At 40.9% G+C, this 21,440-nt stretch overlaps 4 protein-coding genes across 6 annotated transcripts; all 4 read right to left on the bottom strand.

The window, feature by feature from the left end:
• Positions 1-1,086: 1,086 nt before the first annotated feature.
• RB195_011380 (uncharacterized protein) lies at positions 1,087-6,646 on the bottom strand (the record flags this gene model as incomplete). The annotated part of the gene is made up of 12 exons (XM_013447268.2): positions 1,087-1,151; positions 1,905-2,014; positions 2,069-2,189; positions 2,245-2,450; positions 2,515-2,659; positions 2,910-2,992; positions 3,448-3,578; positions 4,224-4,308; positions 4,369-4,505; positions 4,699-4,801; positions 6,328-6,446; positions 6,512-6,646. The coding sequence occupies 12 exons, from the start codon at positions 6,644-6,646 to the stop codon at positions 1,087-1,089; spliced, it is 1,440 nt and encodes a 479-aa protein (XP_013302722.2).
• Positions 6,647-7,080: 434 nt separating this feature from the next.
• On the bottom strand, positions 7,081-7,581 carry RB195_011379 (uncharacterized protein; the record flags this gene model as incomplete). 2 transcript variants are annotated; one of them, XM_064192758.1, is made up of 1 exon in its annotated part: positions 7,081-7,581. In XM_064192758.1, the coding sequence occupies one exon, from the start codon at positions 7,579-7,581 to the stop codon at positions 7,081-7,083; it is 501 nt and encodes a 166-aa protein (XP_064050341.1). The 2 variants fall into 2 exon arrangements, with proteins under 2 accessions (XP_064050341.1, XP_064050342.1); XM_064192759.1 differs by having other exon boundaries at positions 7,081-7,569.
• Positions 7,582-7,948: 367 nt separating this feature from the next.
• On the bottom strand, positions 7,949-9,439 carry RB195_011378 (uncharacterized protein; the record flags this gene model as incomplete). Its single annotated transcript, XM_064192757.1, has 2 exons — positions 7,949-8,554; positions 9,359-9,439. The coding sequence occupies 2 exons, from the start codon at positions 9,437-9,439 to the stop codon at positions 7,949-7,951; spliced, it is 687 nt and encodes a 228-aa protein (XP_064050340.1).
• A 4,485-nt stretch (positions 9,440-13,924) lies between these two features.
• RB195_011377 (uncharacterized protein) lies at positions 13,925-17,097 on the bottom strand (the record flags this gene model as incomplete). Of its 2 annotated transcripts, XM_064192756.1 has the most annotated exons (6): positions 13,925-13,934; positions 14,007-14,091; positions 15,266-15,373; positions 15,617-15,689; positions 15,781-15,912; positions 16,927-17,097. In XM_064192756.1, the coding sequence occupies 6 exons, from the start codon at positions 17,095-17,097 to the stop codon at positions 13,925-13,927; spliced, it is 579 nt and encodes a 192-aa protein (XP_064050339.1). The 2 variants fall into 2 exon arrangements, with proteins under 2 accessions (XP_064050339.1, XP_013302721.1); XM_013447267.1 differs by lacking the exon at positions 13,925-13,934 and having other exon boundaries at positions 13,967-14,091.
• Positions 17,098-21,440: the final 4,343 nt, after the last annotated feature.

Here is a 21,440-nt window from a genome sequence, read left to right as displayed (position 1 = left end):
CCTCAATATCCTCGAGATCTTGATGTCAATCAATAACCATGGAATTTTTTAAATGCGCTATTATGTCGTTACAAGACACTGAATTGTTTTGAAAAATCAGGCACATTAACTAGAACTTTCTGTTACTGCTTTGGCCATATGGATGGAAGCAGGAAATTTTCGTAGTATGACCGACGATAGCACTAAGAAAAAACTAAGGTACTACTTTAAAGGGGCTCGTAATTTGTAGTTAATTTTCTTACCAATCTATTTTATTTAGTGATTTCGACAACTCCCACAATTTATGATTTTACTTGTACATAACTGTGTAGTTTTCGCGACTAAATAGTCAGGAGAACATCTAGGATAGGATATCTGTCTGCGCATCCATGAACAACTGGAACGCGGATTTGTTGAGGCATGTTTGCGTCTTCTTACGCGTATCTTCTCGATACACAATGTCTCGGAGGTATTCGCGGAAAAAAATCTGTGTCATCTTCTTTCCCGTTGCACAAAGTAATTTCTAGTCCCGTTGACGTTATGCATGCATCCTTGATAGAAATGAAAGCTGACAACTTATCCCAAAACTAAATTGAGAACATGGTACACGATCTCGTTGTGCTTAGAGCTTCTTGAAGAAATCGTTGCGAGCTTGCACTCGTTCAAAAAAAAAAATACTATATGAAAAAAATGGGTTTCGGTCAAAGATGACTGGATATTGAAGCGAAAAACTCCGAGAGTACATTAAATCCCAAACTAATGGACTTCTTCATTTATTGATGATCTCTGCTATCCACGAGCTTCGCTAAGACCTCTTCGAACAGCTGTCAGTGGAGCTGACGATAATCCAAAGAAAAAAAAAAGGGATTTTTACTGTTTGCAGGCATTGGATTTCACTTTTCTCTTTTATTCGTGTATGATTATGATTAAATGATTAGGATCGATTCATAATCGTAGTTGTTGCAAAATCCCACTATGAATGAACCCATGTGTAACATTGGTATTTTCTTCATTTGGTTTCGTTCTTTCTTACATCCTCCTTACTTCATCAAGCAATAACATGCATTTGTGAGACATGTCAATAAACAAAATCCTTTATTGCAATACTCAATCGAACTCGATGTCAGCATTCAAGCGAACATAGTGATCGAATATATGAATTTCCGACGCTCCTGAAAACAAACATTCAAAGGGAAAAATGCTAGTCTACCACATGACGAAAAACTCAACAATGACAATTCAACTCAGATGAAATGTTAAGGGGGCATACCACGAAATTGAGGGGGTTAAGATCTCTCCAAAAGTGGATAAGGCAATCACAGTGCCAGCGCGATCACGTATGCTCCCCACTAATCTATCATCATCGAAAACCCCCCGACGAAGCAGCTAACCACGCGTCACGTTTGCGAGAGCGGCAGTGCGCCTCTGCAAGTTAGCAGATGACCAGCGAGCCGTGCTTTGTCGGAAGATTCAGTGCGACTGAACCGTTTTTCACCCCGTTTTTTGTATGATAAGGGTAAGTTCTGTGCGATCGCGCTCATACTCGTGAACCACATCTCTATCTCCATTGATTCGTAATTTTCAGCCAAGCAATACTTCTATGCTATCCTAACCACGATATAACCTGTTTAGAACTTTTTCCTACCCTATCTTTTTTACCTGCTTGATGATGCAAGTATGATATCGACAGGACACCGATCTACTATTCTTCGTGTAATGTCTTCGATGGGGAAATTGAGCAGAAAAGGTCCTGCCACTGTCCCCTGTCTTACCTCAGTTACCACCCCAAACGGTGTTGCATAAATTATGATACTCATCTCTTGAATCCGTAAAAATACCTTTAACCGCTAACAATGAGAATTCACATGATTGATAACTTCAACTATGATTCCTTTGTAAATCATAAAGCAAAGAAGTTATCAAACCTGATATTGTGACGTTGTCAAAAATCGGAAGAGGGACACCTTTGTGAAGTATGGACTCGACCAACACGCGAGTGGTAAGGGCGAACACCTTCTCGAAAATGTTCAGGAATCTGAAGTAGATAACAGTAGTTGGGGTAGAGTGAGATTCTTCTAAAAAAACGTACGTTTGGGAAACTTCGCCAATGTCTGAGAAGTCCTCGCGAACGTCGATATGAGTGTCGGTAAGATTACCTGTTAACCTATTCTCAACGATCTCCGGAACAATAGAGGATGACGATTCGAGCACTATAATACATACCGCTGAATTAGATTAATCAGTGATGGATATCCTCTGGATTACCTAGTCGGGCAAGCGATTTTGGGTGTTCTTTGAGAGGATTTATGTGAAAATCAATAGCGAAGGTGGTGTTAATCTTTATGGCATCCTTCTGCATTCGCACAAATGGTGCTTCAAAGGTATGGAAATGAAGATCCACGTATTGGTCAGGATATTCGCTACGAAGCTTTTTGAAAAACCGACCGATGCAAATTGAAACCACTGAGCAACTGCAACAGAATGTTATAAATCAAAGTTTTGCATCAGATTTCAATGCGGAACAAAAGTTAAAACCTTGTCCTCAGGTAAGAAGCGATGGAAGGAATGTCCTTGGTCACAGGGAATTCAATGAGTTTCCCTTCATGAGCACTGTTAAGCAAACAGTTCGCAACGCTTTCACTCACCCAAACCACCACCATTTTCGGAACCAGACCAGCTTCTGAAATTCTTCTTGAATGTCATTTCTGGGATATTGGTCTATTGCTTATTGAGAGAAGAATTACTTCGGTAAAAAGTTTGGCATGTCTGTTTCTGAGATAGTTACGAATTAAAACCGAATCTTGTATCAGAGACAGAGTTTTGCATTAGACAAACAAAATAGGATGTTGTTCATTTTAATCCACAGCGAATATATGCGAAAAAAAATTGTCACGCATCTCAGAGCAATCAAAAAAAAAACATATAGATACCTGTCCACTGTTCAATTTTTTCTGGATGGCACGAATGCGCACCGTATACAATTTCAGCTGTAGCTTGAGCTTCCACATACGAGCTGCAAAAAAAAACGTCGCCTTACCACTGGAGCAGTATTTTGCCAATTTTTTTTCACCCGGATCACCGGATAGGGCTAGCCAAATGCCGGCAGCATGTCATAGTTAAGCCACAAGCGCGTCATTACCACTTATCTGAGGGACCATAGTTAAACCTTTGGAGATGAAAATATGGAGAAGCTTGTTCAGAAATGAAGAATTTTGCTACTATGAACAACCTATTCTTTCGTATCTTTTATTTTCGTCAAATATTACAAAGTGTCCTTCAAAAGTAGTGGTGGGACGCATCTCCCCCTCCCAACTCCTCTATCCCTTCGCACCTTCCACCTCCGTCGTATCGAAAAGTATCGTCTTCTCTAACTTAAAGGCCATTTCCTACGCAAATAAATTTGTCATCTCCTCCCTAAGGTGTCATAATATTTTTGGCACTTGTGCATAATCAGCGGAATTAATATACCTGGTAAAGTTAGGATTTTGTTGCACAGCATAATCGATGTAAAAGTTCTGTCCAATCGGTAGATGTAAAGGAAGAGAAAGTAGAAAATTATTGAAATTGATCAGTAGAATAGAACGAGCCACTTCACAAGCCTTAACATAAAGTTCAATACCGTTTAATTAGCAAGAATTAGGTTTACACCTTCTTCTGTGCACTCATAGACGTGTACGGTAGGGTGAACGCGATGCGCATCTGACGTGACCCAAGTTCTTTCATCGCTATACGAACACATTACAGTCAGAGGAAAACCACCTAAGGCTCAGTGCAGCTTTTTGTTACATCCATCCAAGAACATTTCGAACGGAGAAAATCGACTTAAATTGAAACCAGTGAAAGAGAGTGATAGTGATATTTCTTATACTGATCTCCAATATCTCAATTCTCTTCTCTAAACCCAAACACACGAAAAAAAAAATCCATGGGTGTAGTTGCAACATGTTTATAGTCGAGTCAAAACGACCTGAAGTTCGGTGCAATTGCGTAAACAGCTGCGCTCGAAGCGACACAGTTTGAACCGGCTCTGGTGATCGAGGTGTAACCATCGCGAACTCCAGCGATGAGTGTTGCTAACAATGTTCTCCCCTCGATCCTAACCGCTATCGCACCACAACAACGCTTCGTCGAGCGCAGCCGCTTACACCGAGCTTCATATCGTTTTGATCCGACTCTACCGTCAGATCTTGCCTCACTCGGATGCGCATCATACTCTTCTTTAATGGATTCGCTGCCAACCGTACCTCATCATGAATAGTCTTCCTTATTGCACGAGAAAGTTCAGCACGGAACAAATTCACCAACCACGGTAGAACACCACCACCGATTCTGAAATTTCATGCTAAGCTTGCTATCACAACGATCTACAACGAGGCTGGTAAGACTAACGTAATATCAAAGTAGCCAACATCAACCGCGCAGTCGCCAAGGGTGATTTGTGGTCGATCCGCAAGTGCTATAATTTTTGCAGAAACATTTAAGCGAATATCGGCCGCCATCACATCCATCCATCCGGAACTTTGAAACTAGAATGGATATGAATGAGAAATTTGAACTAACTTAAAGTTATTAGAGTATGATGGGAGATTCTCTGCGAAATGTTTTGAAATATTTAACGAATATACAGATACGATGGGGAAATCCGCTTGAGCGGTTTATCGATGGACTTCGTTTCCTATTTTTGTTCCAATTAATTAATTTTACATCGTGACTGCTTACCGGAACCAATAAGGTATACTCTGCATCCCATTTTCCTTTCATTTTCACTGCTCCTTCCTGGGAGGACCATGACAATCCGTCCTCGCTTAGAAGAAAGTCAAATCTGCAATAATGACAACTGCGTGTTTACTGACTCAAAAGCAGTGTATCATGAAATCGACGTGCGCGGAAACTTCTTGGAATTACAGAGTTCTGAGTGTAGATTACGAACACCGGCATGACCCCACTCAGTTCCCCCAAACAAAAAAAAACCAAAGAAACGGCGTGGGAAACTGGATTCGTTCCTACGAGATAGGTTGCAAAGTGCCACCTTTGCGCACGCGCCGCGTTGAAGATCAATGAGGTCTCCTCAACTGCCTACTCGAGTGAAACCAATGAATATGCTGCTGAAAGACTGAGGCGTTTATAAGGGATGCATTCTAATGCACCTAAGAACAAAAACCGTTCCCACTTTGTTTTCTGGGAAGATTAAGGGAAACTGAGCGGGCTTATATTCGTAATCTACGCCCTGAACTTTAATATTCTTTTACGAAGTTTCCAAACTATGCCAATTTTGTGATACGTTAGTCCTAAAATCTCCGCAAGAAACTTCGAGAATTCGTTTGTCTAAAAAAACACCATCCATATATATTTTTACGAAGATTTGAAAGCAATGTTTTGCTTAAAGATGTTTCTAGAATGGTATGATGGGATGAACTCCCTGAATCGGGTAACATCTTCTATACAGCATCTCTCCTCTCAATTTCTAAGCCACTATCTTCCAATCCAACAATTTTGTTGTAACGTAATTAATTTATACAAACAATATTCGAAAATATTAGCGCATTGTTGAAAATAGTGGCCTCAGGATGGGTAGGAATAAATTATCACATCGAAAATTCAGAAAAAAGTCGGAAAAGAAAAAAATTTGAAAGATTCGAAATATGGAAAGCAGAACAAGTCGTAGAACAGGCAATTTGAAATTTTGACGAACTAAGCACTTTTACCAACAGACGCGCAGGTTTCTTAGGTTGCAGGTTTTTTACGTGGGCTGCAACTGGCACTGCAGGGAAAGTCATTGGGCAATCTAACAAATGGAAAAAGTTGATGATCTTAATTTCAGCTATTTTCATAAAGATAAGGTGGTCTGTCAGCTGTGTTTCCCAAACATCAAAACGTCTTCGAAATCTATAGAAATGCAAAGAATACACATTCCAATAGAATGACCCGAAAAATCGTGAAAATTACTAGCAGCGAGTATCCAAGACGAAGAAATTTTCCTGAGGTAAATGTGAACTGATTTAAAAATCAAGCGAATGAAATGCCTCTATGCAACGGCTGATGTACTGAATGTTCGAGAAAGCAAAATATTTTAGCAGGAAATTTGAGAAGGAGAAAAAATCACAAGATGATGATTCATCGCAATATGGAGTTTATAAAATTTGAATAACATTTGTAATGATCATGAATGTGACAGAGTATGACCAAAATTTAAACACGGTAGCACCCAAATATTTGCTAGATAAGTTATTTGCAGGCTTTAGTATATTTGAGGATAATTACCGATTATAATTTGAAAAAATATTCACGCAAGTTTTCTTTTTACTTTTTTCTTTTTCTTGCATCTATCGTCGAATTATCGGCACTTACTTTGGAGATTGGAACTTCGTGATTTTCAGATCGTACGCCGAGACTTTCCCCGTCCCAGGCCCGGCATGAATGTCTAAGGTTATATCAGGTAGAACGATCTTCGGCACTTCAACATCCACCTACGTAGTTCAATTGAAAAACGTCATCAACACAAATGTTCCACGTAAAATTCGCAACGACTCACCACATGATGTGCAGTTTTGGAGAAGAATTTGAATGCAGAAAGATTGATACGAGCTTTCAAATTGGAATTCGGTTCAGTGAATGCTGCTGCGACTCCGACAGCTAGCACCACCAATCGCAACCAACGATCGTCCATCTTCGCTTGCAATTGACGCCGACCGATCAGGTATCAATTACTATAAACATTCAGATTGAGTGCGAACAACACCTCAGGAATATCATCACATGTCACAGTTGATGTGTGATGTTGCATCTCACTTAAACAGACTTATAGATAGATTCACTTGAGAACTGAGATCCAATTCAATTTCAGATCTCGTTAAATTCTTAGGGAAAAAGACTTCAAAAATTCACCACGACTGGCTGATGTGATTGGAAGCCACTAATTTTTATAGCCTACCTATACTTTCTTACTTTTCTTTCCAAGAGTCTTAATTCTCACCCTGTCGAGTTTATGTGCTTTTTGAAATTACTAAATTGTCCCTTGCTTTACTGTTCGCGTGACTTATCCCTGCTTATTCTCATTCTACTCTTTTCTCGTTGCTGGATTTTCTATTCTTCTTCTTCTTCCTAGCGTTTGTCCCGCGTTGTTGCAGGGTCCGCTTTTCTGCTTCTTGTCTTCCATTTGGTTCTATCCATTGCATCAGCCGTACATAAACGCGCATCTGTTATATCCAGCTTCACACGGTCTAACCAGCGAATCTTTGGCCTCCCGCGCGGCCTCACTCCTGAAACGTCGAGCTTCAGAGCGGTTTTGGCAACAGAATCTTCCTCCCGCCGCAAGACGTGACCAAACCATCTCAGTCGCGCCTGCTTCATCTTCTCAGTTATCGGGACGACACCGAAGATGGAGCGCACAGTGTCGTTGGATACTTTCTCTTTAGCGTTACACCTATCGTCCACCTCAACATCCGCATCTCCATAGCGTAACACTCTTCCAAGGCTTTCGTCGTCGGCCAGCACTCGCATCCGTAAAGGGCAACAGGACGCACAACCGTCCTGTAGATCTTCGACTTCAGTCGAACAGGGACTTTCTTCGCACAGTACCCCTGTTGCCATTTTCCATTTCATCCATGCAGCATTAACACGTGCTCGACCTTCTTGATCAATGTCGCCTGTGGAAGTCACTTTGGATCCAAGGTACTTGAAGCAGTTCACCTTGTTTAATTCGGTGCCATCAACACGAATTGAACCATCCTATATCCTTGGTCCGCACTCCATGTACTCAGTTTTTGATGTGTTGAGGCGCAATCCATATTGTTGCAGCTGATCCTTCCAAGACTGCACTTGTTTCTGAAGATCATCTCGAGACTCCGACGCGAGCATGACATCGTCGGCAAAGAGTAGAGTCCACGGATGCTGCTTCGGATTTCCTTCGTTATCGTGTCCATGCACAGTATGAACAGCAGAGGTGAGAGGGATGAACCCTGATGAACCTCTACTCGTACAGGGAATGGCCTGCTTGTTCCAACAGCACATCGTACAACGCTGGTAGGCTTCCATAAAGCAGCTTCGTCCACCGCACATATTCTTCTGGTACTCTATGCGACCTCATGGACATCCATAACAGCCATGTGGGACACGGTCGAAAGCTTTCCGAGATCGAGAAAACAAGACACACTGCGGTTCTTCTCTCGATGTTTCCCCAGGAGGATTCGGACGCATGGATAGCATCTATATCGCAGTCCTTCACAAAACCGCACTGGTTGAGTGAAACGCTAACAATTTTCCTCAGACGAGCTTCCAGGACACGCTCAAAAACCTTCATCGTATGGCAGAGCAGTCGTATAGGCCTGTACGAATTGCAGTCAGCAATGTCTCCTTTCCCTTTCCAGACAAGCACGGTCATGGAAGTTTGCCAAACGTCTGGAGTCCGTCCTTCTGCAACGATCTTTTTAAATAGAGTTGCGAGCCACACGGACTCTCGATCTCCTAGCAGCTTCCAGACATCAGCAGGTATGTCATCAGGACCGGTTGCCTTGTTCGACTTTATTTTTGCGAGGGCAGCACTGACTTCGACGGCAGTAATTGGTAGAACAGGACCCTGATGCGGGAACGGTTGGGATGGGGGATACAGAACCTCGTTACACAAGTGATTGTAGTACTCTCACAACCTCCCAGGATCGACCAGAGCGGCGCAGAACGGCTCCATCACTCCCTTAACGATCTTGGGTGCTCCATATCCAACGTTGAGCGATGACGTGCTCGACTAAACGATACACTGCCCGCTCGCCTTCTGGTATCAAGCATGTCGTACACAGCCTTGGCGGTCCGACTTCGCCTTAGACTGCCTCTTAGCCTCCCTCTTCGCCGCTAGGTAAGCACCCCGATCTTCAGGCTGACGCGCCCTTCACCAGAGCTTATACTTGGACTTCTTCTCACGAATTGCCGCCTGAACTTCCTCGTTCCAAAACCACGTAGCCTTTTGTACCTTTGGATTACCTAGAGTCGTCTTTCCCAGAGTGTTCTCCGTGGTCAAGCGTATAACGTTGGAAGTAGACAACCACATTTCCTCCACACTACGAGTAGGGTGGGGAAGTGTAGATGGAGTCACGGACGCGAAAATACCTCCTTTCGATCCTTCAGATTCTACCATTTGATGCGCTGTGTTTCAGTCCTTGGACGTCTCTTCCTTGGACGGGAGATTTTCAAGTCCATAACGAGCAGATGGTGTTGGGCAGCGACATGGTCTGTAGGGATGACTTTTGAATCCTGCAGAAGTCGGCGATCTCGTCGGCGTAACATCAGAAATCATTTGTGTTTCACGACCGCCGCTGGTGTACGTGTTCAAATGCGATTTTCTTTCCGATACTGCGTGTTAGCAATGATCAAGTCACCAACAGCATACCAGGATTCGCAACCCGTCGTCGTTGCGAGCTCCAAAACCGTATCCACCATGACAACTAATCCGTCTTTCCGGGACCAACATGTCCGTGAAGTCCCTCGAAAAAGATCTAAAGATTACTTTTCCTTTCAGGGATTGGACAACCCAGATCTTCCAAAGCACGCCCCACAAGCCCCCAAAAAGGACCCCCCCCCCGCACCCCCCCCCTTTGGTGAGGTAGGATTTGTAGCAGGCTGGATTTTCTATTGTTTATTTATATTCAGTCCTTTTCTCTTACTCTAGGCACGCCTTTGGGCGTAATAAATAAATAAATAAATAAATAAATAAATAATTAGAAGCGCGATTGACAAAGATAAAATATTATCCTTAACTCTTCGACGAGATCGCGGCTCAGCCTTGAGCAGCACACTCTTCGACAGTTATTTTTCATGATTTCTCAATTTTTTAGAGTTGTTTTTTACCTAATGGGTCTCTTATCTTCGAGTAATAAATACACACAACATGGACCAGGTAGAACAAATATGAACGCGCCAGCACGCAAACAAGTGCGCTGTCGTCTATGGGTTAAAAGCAGTGTTGGGAGTATTTTCAATTTTTGTTATTCTTCTACAAGTACATAGGACTTGAAATGTAGTTTGCATGTATCACATCGACAATGCGATTCATCGGCAAAAAATCCAATGATCGAAATGATTAGCAGCACCTGGAACGGCAGTTTACCCAATTTACCCAATCAGGCAACTCTTTAAAACAAAATGAAATGGAAAAAATGAAGAATGAATAAAATATGAGGAATAAAAGAATTGATTGCTTGCTATGTGATGCTCCATTTTTTCTTCGATTCTATGGTGTCAGAGAGTAAATTAGGTAAACTTATTTTAATTTTAATTATAATTTTTAATTGATTAATTAAACTTTAATTTTTTTTTCAATTCTGTCCTCTATCTTATTTATTTTGACTTTTTTATTATCATTAAGTAAAGTGATGTTTCCGGTGCTCCTGATGCTTCTGATTACTAGATTTCTAGGCGGTATTTCGCTGTTTTGCTGTAGTACTTCTTAATTGGGTTTAAAACTGTACTTGCTTAACAGGAGAACGAAGAATCAAAGACTTCTCAGAATGCGCAGTTAACGAAAAAAAGCAATGTTAAAAGCAGCGATACCTGAACTTGGGCCCTTGAGGCGATAGTCCTAGTTTCAGCGTGACATGACATTGTGAGAAGTGAAGTGAAGTGTCATGAATTTGTTTCGACCGATTTACTGTCTTGAAGTCTATGCTAGTTAGGTTTTGAGCAATATATAGTGAGAACCATTGATCTCACAATTTCCTCATCCACAGGGTCAGGTGTGGCAACCAAGTGTTTTTGAAATGGCTATTTCTCGGGCGTGAGCGTAAGAGAAGCGTGCGGTCGATTTATATTGGAAGTACGAGTAAGTTTTGGTGTTTTTCGGAGCTCTATTCAAGGAAGTTGGTACAATGTATTTAACGCAAGTTATTGCCGTACGAGCTACGACTTTTCTCCATCGTTCAGGCTGCATACGGATTCCGCGGTGAAAAAAAAAAATTCCTCGCCTTTTCAGATGATTCAAGAATCGATCCAATTCTTGGCTTCTTCGTAAGAAGTGAAGTACAGTTCGGCCAGGCTATTGGTCATCGCCCGGAACAAGCAGGTAGTCGGGAGGAGCAATGTCTGGTAAAGACGGTGGGTGGGATAGGACATCCTCTTGAAACGCCTGCAAAGTTTCCTCGACGATTTTTGCAACACGTGGCCGAGGCGTGATCGTGCTGAAAAATCACTTCGCCATGTCTTTTAGCATATTGGGGGCGTTTGAACTTCAATGCTCGGCTCACTTCCATCAATTGTTTTTGGTAACGCTCAGCAAAAAGGCATATACTGATCTCTAGAGAGAAATGATGTCGCCTCAACATGAATGTAGTCATAAGAATGTCTATTGTGATCTAGTGTTAGTTACGCCATCTTTTGCAAATCCCTACCGAATTATTGTACCTCCAATATAATAATCCATTCCCGTCTCATAGCACTTCACTTTCAGTTGCTATCGTGGAGCCGTGGACACTGGAGCACCACGTATTCGCGTATGATTGGTTTGGCAGAAGTGACTAGACGGTGAAGACGGTTCCGCGTGAATTCCTCCAGAGATTCAACATTAGTCAAAGTGACACTGTTTCCACGCGTGACACAATCTTACATCGGGGTTAGTAATCCAAGAACAGGAGGGTCAATGCTAGGAAAAAACACGTCTGGATCATCATGTACTGTGCGTGGTGTTAAAAAAAACGTTAGAACGTTAAAAGGGTCAGAAAACCGATACTGTATATGGATCAACGAAAACGGAATCCAAATGCCAGATGTAATTTTTTTGTTTAAAAGTAAAGGATAAAGTTACTGGCGTATCGATCCACTTGGGATGCGCCAACGCGTTTTACTGGAATTTGTAATCGATAATTTGGAATTTGTAATTTGTAATCGAGGTTTTGGAACGCGTGTTGGCTTATACATTTTTTGTTTATGGATTATAAAAATGCTATCTTTTTACCTATGTTGTTTTGTCAATGAATTTTGCCCAAAACAAAACTAACTATTTTATTATTACTTGAAAAAACTTTTAGTTCCCGCGAAGCACCGTGTACAATTTGATAGTCAGTATGGTTTGTGATTATTCACATACGGTAGGATTAAATATGTTGACATCTCGTAGGGTCACTGGTTGAGTAAGTTGTTTTTGTTGCGATCGTTTCCAAATCACAGAAGGACTCTATCAGTGATAGCGCCTTAATTGAGCGAATGGAGCTTGACTTACCTGACTTAAACGACACACGGGTGTTACAGCCTAACGCGGCTATCCGCATCTTCGCCGAGGTATGTCGCCTTCAAACACATCCGAGCCTATCCTGTTCGATCTTCAGCTAGAGGTCGCACAGAATTGGTCGGTCCATCACTATTCCATAAACGCCAGAACTTTACTTCTCAATTGAACTGTCTGTCAACGCCAAGTGTCTTCAGATCTTCGTTTACCACCCCCGACCAAAACATTCGTCGCGACAAAATGCACCACACATCTTTACCTCTTGACCAGAATGTACTACTTGGTTTTCTGAATGAAGATTATTTCCAGTTATCTCTCTGCTTCGCCTCATTTACGGGTGGCATTTGTGAAATTGACAACGTTGCGATACCTCCATGGATGATGGGGGTGTAGATCACGAGTATTAGCGCGGTGACACTCAGTTCCCCTAATGATGCTGAAGAACGGCGTGGAGAATGCCCTTCAAGTTCGGATTTTCCCACGAGGCACCTAATAACGTATCACGTATGCGAGCACACGTGATACGCTACGTTGTTACGTCGCACGTTAGGTGTCTCGGATGAAGATTCGATCGATATGACCCTTTCGTTGTTTTTCAGAACAATTAAAGGGAATTGAGCATTCATATTCATGACCTACACCCTTACTTTCTGCAGAAAAGTCCCAAAATCAATTTCGTGGTATGTTGCTTTACTTCTAAATTTTCATAATTTTTTCTCTGCCCATGCAAATTTTCTCAACTTACGATAAAGTGTTCTTACGACACCCTTTGCTTTGAGGTACCAGAAAAAGAAAGCCGCTAAAAATTAAGAAGCTACTTTGAACAATCAAACGTGGGTGGTAGCTGTGCACACTGTTGCAAGGCAGGTCTGAACGGGAATAGTGAAAAACAATAACAACCTTGGTTATTTGTCTATAGTAATGCGATTGATACCATGCATGAAGTTTCCAAAAAAAGACCCTCAAATTTCATTACAAACATCAATAACATCGTGGTCAAAGTAAAAGCAACCGTTCGCAAACTGACTCTAAGAATGGGAGAACATAGCAGCAAATCTACACTACACGAAACAGCACTACATACTAAAATCTAAAAATCGTTTCTCGATCACCGATTTCGGCTCACAGTTCTGTACTTTCTCCGCTAAAATGCAAAAATTAAATTTAAACTAGAATAGTACTATTCGAGTTACCATGTTCCTTTTCTTCAAAGTAAAAAAGAGTGTAAGTTCATGCTAGAAGCAAGCACTTTGATGTTAGTTTCACTAATAAGCTACATGGCACTTTCACGAGATTGTGAAGCGCTTCCTAAACACAGTATCCAAAGACAGAAACAATAAACTTTACCTCAACAGGAACAATATTACACTATAACATCACAGAGACAAATAAATAAATATACAGAACTCGTAATTTTAGGAAACAAATTTGATATCTAGGAAATAGATGATTCCAATTTGCCTACCAAAACCCAAGAAACAGCAGGAACACGATCTATGAGTTCTAAATAGCGGCAACCAAGAGAAGAAGGTCGAAGAAAGGGTGGCAAAAATTATAAGCGAAACGTATGCTAGAAAAATAAAAGGGATAAGGCAACGAAATCGGCGAACCGAACGGGACCATTTGAGGGAAGACGACAAAGAAAAGCTGAGGAACCTTTGAGAAAGAAATTGCTGACATATAAAAACTCCTCCAAATTGTCTTCTTTAAGTGTTGCAAACCGTTAATTGCAGGAGTTTCTCAGCGACACCTTCATAAGCTTCATAATAGCGATCCAGATCTTTAGACGACAGTACGGACTTCAAAGAATCGCTTCAAATACCATATTTGTCCGACCGTCATCGAAACGAGCACCAAAGCTTCGAAGACAGCCCATAGCACGACACGGCTGTTTGTGTTCTCGTTAACTGCAAAAAAAAAATCTCACTGACATCAATGTGCAAAAATGAACAGAATATATGACGATCAGCAGAAAGGGTAGAAGTGGCACTTACTTCTCTTAAAAAATATCATCATGAATTTATGAACTTGATGTGAAAGAAGTCATGAATGCATTTGTTTAAGCTTACCATACGCTTTTCATATGCAGATATTTGAACAAATTGTTGTGATGTAACTAAATATAGTCGCTAAAAGTTGCTCTAGAAAAAGGAGACATAAAACAAAAACTTTGTTGCCGATTCATATTTTAGAAGAACAATAGAGAAACTAACAAATTTGAGGTGTACAAATAAATGCGAGAAAGTATTTCGGTTATAGCTAGCGAGCACGCAAATGTAAAAAGAAAGAAAAAGGAAATCAGCAGTGATTAGCATTCATTAACAATTTGAAACTTAATTCACATTACACACCAAAAATAGAAAAACAGGTGTAAAATCCACTTTTTGATATGGAGCAAATCCGAGAAAACCTCGGATCTTGAAAACGGCGTATATATGATAACGCCGAAATGAAAATTAGGAGTACTTAAGCAAATAAGAGAATTCGATCCTTCCAGGATCCGAGATGTATATGACAAAAAATAACCAATGGTAGAAACAGATTCAAACCTTCCCAATGATCACCTATCGAACGAATACGACAAATATGACAAAAAAAAACTCGATCCTAATTAACTAATTCAAGTCAATCCTATTATAACCACGACCATAGATGTGATAGTCGGAGACGGTGGTCTCATCCTTTCATTTTTAGGAAGTTGGCTCTGATTTCATCCTTAGCAGAGGAATATAGAGGGTATGTTCCCAAATTAACGAGGCTGCTTCGAGACCCAAAAACTTTAGTACGGGACAGAATATCATCTCCGTATGCATCCATCATCATTTTGAATGCGGCTAATCAGATTTAGCGAGTTTGACGGAAAATTTGATGATGTATTGTTGCTCCAAATCAATCTAATAAATTTAGCACATACCCCCTATCAAGAATATTAATCCTCTTCACATTTCCCGCTAATTCATATGAAAAAAGCAATAGATAAAAAGCTGGGGAATCTTTGCAAAAAGGAGTAACAATAATAACTCGAGAATACAAGCATATAGAGATGGGGATGGTTGTGGACACAATATAGGAAAAACTTACTCGACCGGTGGACGCGCTCTCGGACTTCCATATATTCCTGTTCGTGTTTAACCGACATAAGAGCTGTAGAAAGCTCACGGACCATTTCCTCAAGTTTTTGGTTGTCGGCTGAAATAGATAGTTGAGTATTCGTTTGAATACCTCTAAAAATACGTTTCAGGGTATTGCTTTTTCATTTCAAACCAAATAGAAATCTTCTAAAGAACCCACACGGTAAAACCTACTGTATTTCATAACCTAACGAAAATATTGTTAGGTTTTCGTTTTGAGCGTAAAAGTACGCTTACAAACGAACATCCCACTAAAAGAATAAGCAAAAATGAAGCGTGAGAATACTGGAAAATTTCCTACCAGCATCCTGATTCTGAGCAGCACCTTGTTGTTGTTGGTTAGGTTCGACAATTTCAATGGTGAACATAACAGCCTAAATTTCAAGAGGGAACATGAATATTTCCCGGAATTCAAAATTCTCGAACTTTGTTGCAGGTAAAAGATGTGGGAAGCAACAAGCAAACCTTGGGTGTCATTGTACTCATTTGGTTTCCAAAGCAGTACGTGTAGACACCATCCATATGTGCTGCAAACGTGTATTTTCCAGAAGACTCTCGTTCTCCCTTATAAATCACTTTGTTGTCCGGACCAGTAATCTGAAATCAACAAAAACAAATACAGGAATAATCTTGAATATATTCAAGAATTGTTTAGTTGAATCCCTCATTTCGTTTTGCTCACTTCTAACTATCGTTTCTCTTATCTAGAATGAAATGAGGAGGTGACGTGACCTATGTTCAGTATCTTCTCAGACCATGAGCTTTGAAATAAAGTCTGCGCCGCATATATTCAACTATGTGAGAGCGATGCGCCATCGTTCGAGGCACAGCAGAGAGTATGTGCGAAACAGAAGAGAGAGTACGGCTCAGCACGTTCTTTCGGGCGACCATGCTGGCAATGGTTCTGGTCACAGTTTTGGTTTTCATACAGATGTCAAAGAATTCCCTTATTTAACTAATTAATCGGCGGGGTGGTGTGGAAATTTTCTTTCGAGATCGTCTCTCATAACAATTAAAAATCTTTGTTAAAACTTGCACTCCTGCCTTTAACTGCGAGACTAAAAGTAGACTGAGAACTTTCTTTGTTGGGCGTATACAACTTTGTCCGGGTAAATTACTTTTCATTTCACCTTTTCAGGCCATGAAGAAGATGAATTCAAACGGAGCTTTAGCCGAGAGTGATGGTTAAAACAACAATATGTGCGGTCCCACACTAGTAAACATATACCAATTGAAATTGTATTGTAAGCCCAACCTTTAAAAGCTTCGCATATAGACGACGCTGATTAGAAACAACGCATTAGTCGAATGTAAAGATCAATAAGCCATCACGAAAAGTCCCTTTCTCGCTAAAGTTAACACAGCAGTTCCACAATAACTCGAGACGCGACAGAATATTGGTTTTTTCTAGCATTAACTGATTGACAATTCAAGCCAATCTCGTGAAACACGTATAATTCATAAGAAAAGGACAACCGTGAGTGGAGGTACTTAGATTGGAAGGAAACGAAGGAGAAAAAGGTAGAAATAACTGTTAGTTGTATTTTTTGAAGATGTAGGAATGCAAAATCCTCCTTAGTAGAAGTTTTGAAGAACTGAACAGAATATCACCTTTACGTCAATGTCGAGAAAACCGCCTTCGGCCACTTCAAACATCAAACCCATTTTCGTTCCAGAAATTACTCGGTCGAAAAAGCATTGCTCTTCATTCGCATCAATACTGATGAAGAAGCCGGTTGTAGTTGATACCAATAATATCAGCGGCAACAAATAGAAGAGCATTTAGTACCTTGATGGAATAAAGAATGAACAGTTACTCGAATTCAAATTGGTCAACTTTAAAATGATGCAAATAATCAAATGCATTTCGTAAAAAAATGCGGATGATAAGAAGGAAGGAAGTGCGGCCAAGAAATACATCAGGAGTTCGATGTTGAAGCGAAGGAATTTAAAACACTGGATTGAGTTCGGATCGGAAATCTTCACGAATCATCCTTGTTCCAAGGCATACTAATAAGAAACATTTAAAAAACAACATATGATCAACAAGCAAACATATACAAGTGGAAATAGTGAACGAGGATTGATCCGAAAACGTTTACGTGTATCTTTACAGTAACAGGTTTTACGATAGAGCGCGATAATAACGTCGTCCTTTAACTTCAACGGCCAGAAATGCAGTTGTGCTGCAAGGTATGGCTTGGGCCTGTGTGTGTGGATCCACTTTACATCCACCAAAAATGCTGATACGCAGTGGATCCTCCATTTTTCCACTGTTACGTACATTTGAAGACGTGAATGATTCACTGGATGCGGGAGATTTCTAGCGAACCTATCGTCTACAATTCTTAGCACCGCGATATATTCTAGTGACATTAATAGCACTTAGATTCCCAAAAGTTTTTTTTGTTTCTTTTCGGACGAATTTTTCTCCTACCGATGTCCATTCGAGTTCACGCAAGGAAGTCTTTGTTGGATCATTTTTTTGCAGCGCCTCAAAATGCATATTATCTTGAAACTTTCCGTCTTAAATTAAATTTTGCACATTTTTGGCTTTATGAGCACATTTCGCGTTCCTCTAAATGTCATTTAAATATAATTTGTGCTCATTCTAACTTAGCATGACCTAAATTTCCGATAAGCGTTCATTGGTGGAATTGTAGTCATTGTGAATTCACTGTAGACGAGTGACGAGCGAGCAGAATATAATGTAAGCGCTCATTTTTTGTAAGCTGTTTCCAAAAATTACAAATTATCTTTATTGAGCAGCGTTCCGGCGAAAATCTCTATCTCGGGTCGTGGAAGGTGCAATTCGACCCATTATTCAGTTGGTCAGATCTCTCCACAACTGACAGAGAAAACTTTAAGCTCATTTTTCGATCAGTGCTATAGCGATTAGAACAAATGCACGCCTTTGATCGACAGAAATTTTGTAGTGACCGCCGACTAACCACAGAGATTCGACTGCTGTCTCATCCAAGATGCATTTCGAGCATTCGTGGAGCATTTTTCGTTGTGAATCACTTTGGGACTTTTGACTTGAATCCGAAAAGCTTCAAGACACTTCTAAGCTAATGCTTTCGGTTCCTAGATCAAAATTTTAGCAATGATATCAAAATTAGCTGTCACTTTTTCCCCTCGTCTAGTTCCCCTGGAAGCCAAAATGTGTTGATAGACATGAGTTATTTACTATTCGCGTGCTCCCTGACATATAAAAGTAAATAATGACCGCTCCAATCCTCCAACATACAAGCAGTTTATGACGAGGTCAGAACGACATGTCGGTGCGTTTGCGCATGCGGCTACGCTCTGAAGCGTAGTGGTTGAGATTGAAGTGGGAACATCGCTAGTTCCACCCGCACTGCAGCGATGAGTTGTGCATATCGACTGGAGGGTCTCCAGCCATGGAGGTCCCATGGCGATCAAAACCGCTGCGCTCCATCGCGCCGCTTCGACCGCAGCCGCCTATGCAACTGCGCCGAGCTTGAGCTGGTTTGACGCGACTCTCCCCTCCCGGTCTGCCGTGGAGCAAATGATGCAGTTTTGTTTTGTGTACATGTTTTGACGAAATTTATCCTGAACTAGTTTTTGGTTCAAATTGTTCGATTGTACTTCTACAACCGTTAGAGAACAGAACTGATTAAGGGCATCTAAGTTCAGCCCTTACAGTTCAGTTAAGGAAAGCGCAAGCATTATTTTGCTACGGTTTCTGTCAACGGTATGCATCGCTGGAAGCAGCATGTGCTCGTAAAATAATACTAAAGTCACTGAAAAAGTCCATTCGTTGTTGTAAATACATTTGTTCGAAGAAGAAGGATATTACAATCCAGGGAAAATTCAGAGCATCAGTAAAGGCAGAAAAAAAAAACGAAAGGGATTAGTCCAATGGATGGAAAACACATCCTCGGAAATAAACAAAGCAAAAAATAAAGACATCATAGAAGGGTAATAGTACAAGTAAACTAAGCCAAAAGGAAATAAGCCAGCTGAGGAAAGGTTGTTGATGTTTCAACACAGAACTTTGTCGCACGCTGCGTATTTATTTTCTCATACTGCCATTTAAAGGCAGCGTATCACGATTTTAACATGGTGCGGAACTTGCGGCGATTTCGTAGACTTCGAATAGTGGATTACCCAATGTGATTCCGTTTATCTCTCCCTGATCGTCGTAAAAAACAGCGTGGGAGCCGCTTCAGTTGCTACGACGTGCGTTAGAACGCGCTTCCATGTGAAAGTCCGGGTCCACTGCGCGTGCTTTTCATTTCCCTCACTTGAACAGGCTGGTGTGAAGACGACACTGATCTTCGGCCGCTCGTATATGGATGCGGCGCGTGCACAAGGGTGGCTCGTCGCAACTGAAATCGTCGTAAAAGAACGGCGTCTTCCGATCTCTACGTTTTCCGAACCACGTGATATGCTGCCTTTAAAGCAAAACAATGATAAACACCTTTCTGAGATTTCAAGAAGTAATCGATATTTGCAGATTTTCCCCTTTCCCTGAAACGGAATCACACTCGCCAGCAAGCAGAAGGGCTTCGGGAATTTTGCTTAAACCTTTACATTTTTAACTTGAATAGAATGTACAGTTGCTAAGCAGAGATTCGTTCGACATTCAAACATGATGTTTTTTCCTTTGCTTTTAATTGTTCATTATTTTCTTAGTTTTTTTTTTAACGAGTAGCTTCATGGGGTTGTGGTACTTACTAATAATATATAATACATGGAATTGTTGTTTCATTGAGCTCAAAACCTAGGATCGGGATATCATCAATCAATGACGATCCTGGAACCATATAACTGGATCTGAGCTCATTGGACATCACCTTCTCAGGCTTTAGTGCCGGTCCACCCGGAAACTCCTCGAGCATCTTGGTCCATGCTTCAGAACAGCGCCCTTCACTTACGCCACTTATGAGGTAGGAAATAAGTCGCAAACTTTCTTTCTACTCGAAAATACGCACAGAAATAAAAAAGTATTGTCGAATTTCTATAAGTATATTGAAGAAATAGTCGCTCTACAAAGAAGTGCTTTTATTTTTTTAAAATTTCGTTGATTCCTGTTTTTTTTTAAATCGTTAAAATGAAGTGTCAAGTGAAGGACAAGACGGAACATTTAGAGGAAACCACACATTCTGGTTTGGCATATAACCGAGGTGTTAAAGCTACCAAATTTGATCATGAGATTTTTGTGTATGGAAATTGTATGAAGCTTTAAAGACCAGAAAAGGAAGAAAAATGACTTGAAGAAAAAACATGAAAGGAAAATCTGCAAAAGAACTTACCGAATAATGGAAAGAATGTCAACGAAAAATACATTCTTTGTTGATTCGTTGTGAGTTGTTTTTTGTTTTATAGAAACTGCAGAAGAATCTTTCTTCGACCCACGACTATTGCACGACCTGTGACCGACTCTAAGGTCAAAATCCCTCTTTTTGAGTAGGTAAAGAGAAACACATCCGGTACTTTCAAGCGCTATCTCTTCTCAGTGTACAGCATCACTATCGGCTTCAGCAGCCTTATCGCCTTGTTTGAATACGAAAAGCAAATATTGTCGAGTATGCTCCGTTTTGACCACGTGATACTTGATACACCATCTAAGTGATCCAAAAAAAAACAACGTTTAGTAAAATTCAAGAAAAATCTGAAGATGTCTCTTGTTCAAAGCGAGAGCTTCATCAAATGATAAATAACTACTTGCTTACTACAGTACTTATTACGTGGGATTTGTACGTTCTCGTGTCTTGGCATGCTTTTGTAAATTTTCTCAAATAGTGCCTGCGAGGTTTTTAGATAGAACTTTTATTTGCCTGATGTTTCGTCTTATTCGCCGTCTTCAGAGGTCTCAATAGGAGTTGACTGGAACAATCCTACGTTTATCCCGTCAAGTGCTACACTGCCCTGGCTTGATGTTTCAAGATCGTCGGCTTCATTTTATAGCTTTCTTGCGTTCACGCACCAATCCAACGCCGTGGGACCCGTCGCACGCCATCTGGAATTTTGCCTCACACACACCACACATCACACACACACACACCACACAAACACATGACAGAGCTAAGCTGACTAGGCCCCTTATTATATACCATGATCATGATTACGAAATTCGATAAACTGGTCCTCCCGCA

The sequence above is a fragment of the Necator americanus genome, chromosome III (assembly GCF_031761385.1).
Source record: "Necator americanus strain Aroian chromosome III, whole genome shotgun sequence".
Lineage (NCBI taxonomy): Eukaryota > Metazoa > Nematoda > Chromadorea > Rhabditida > Ancylostomatidae > Necator > Necator americanus.
The sequence above is the reverse complement of the archived record's forward strand: the minus strand, read 5'-3'. Positions and strand labels throughout refer to the sequence as shown.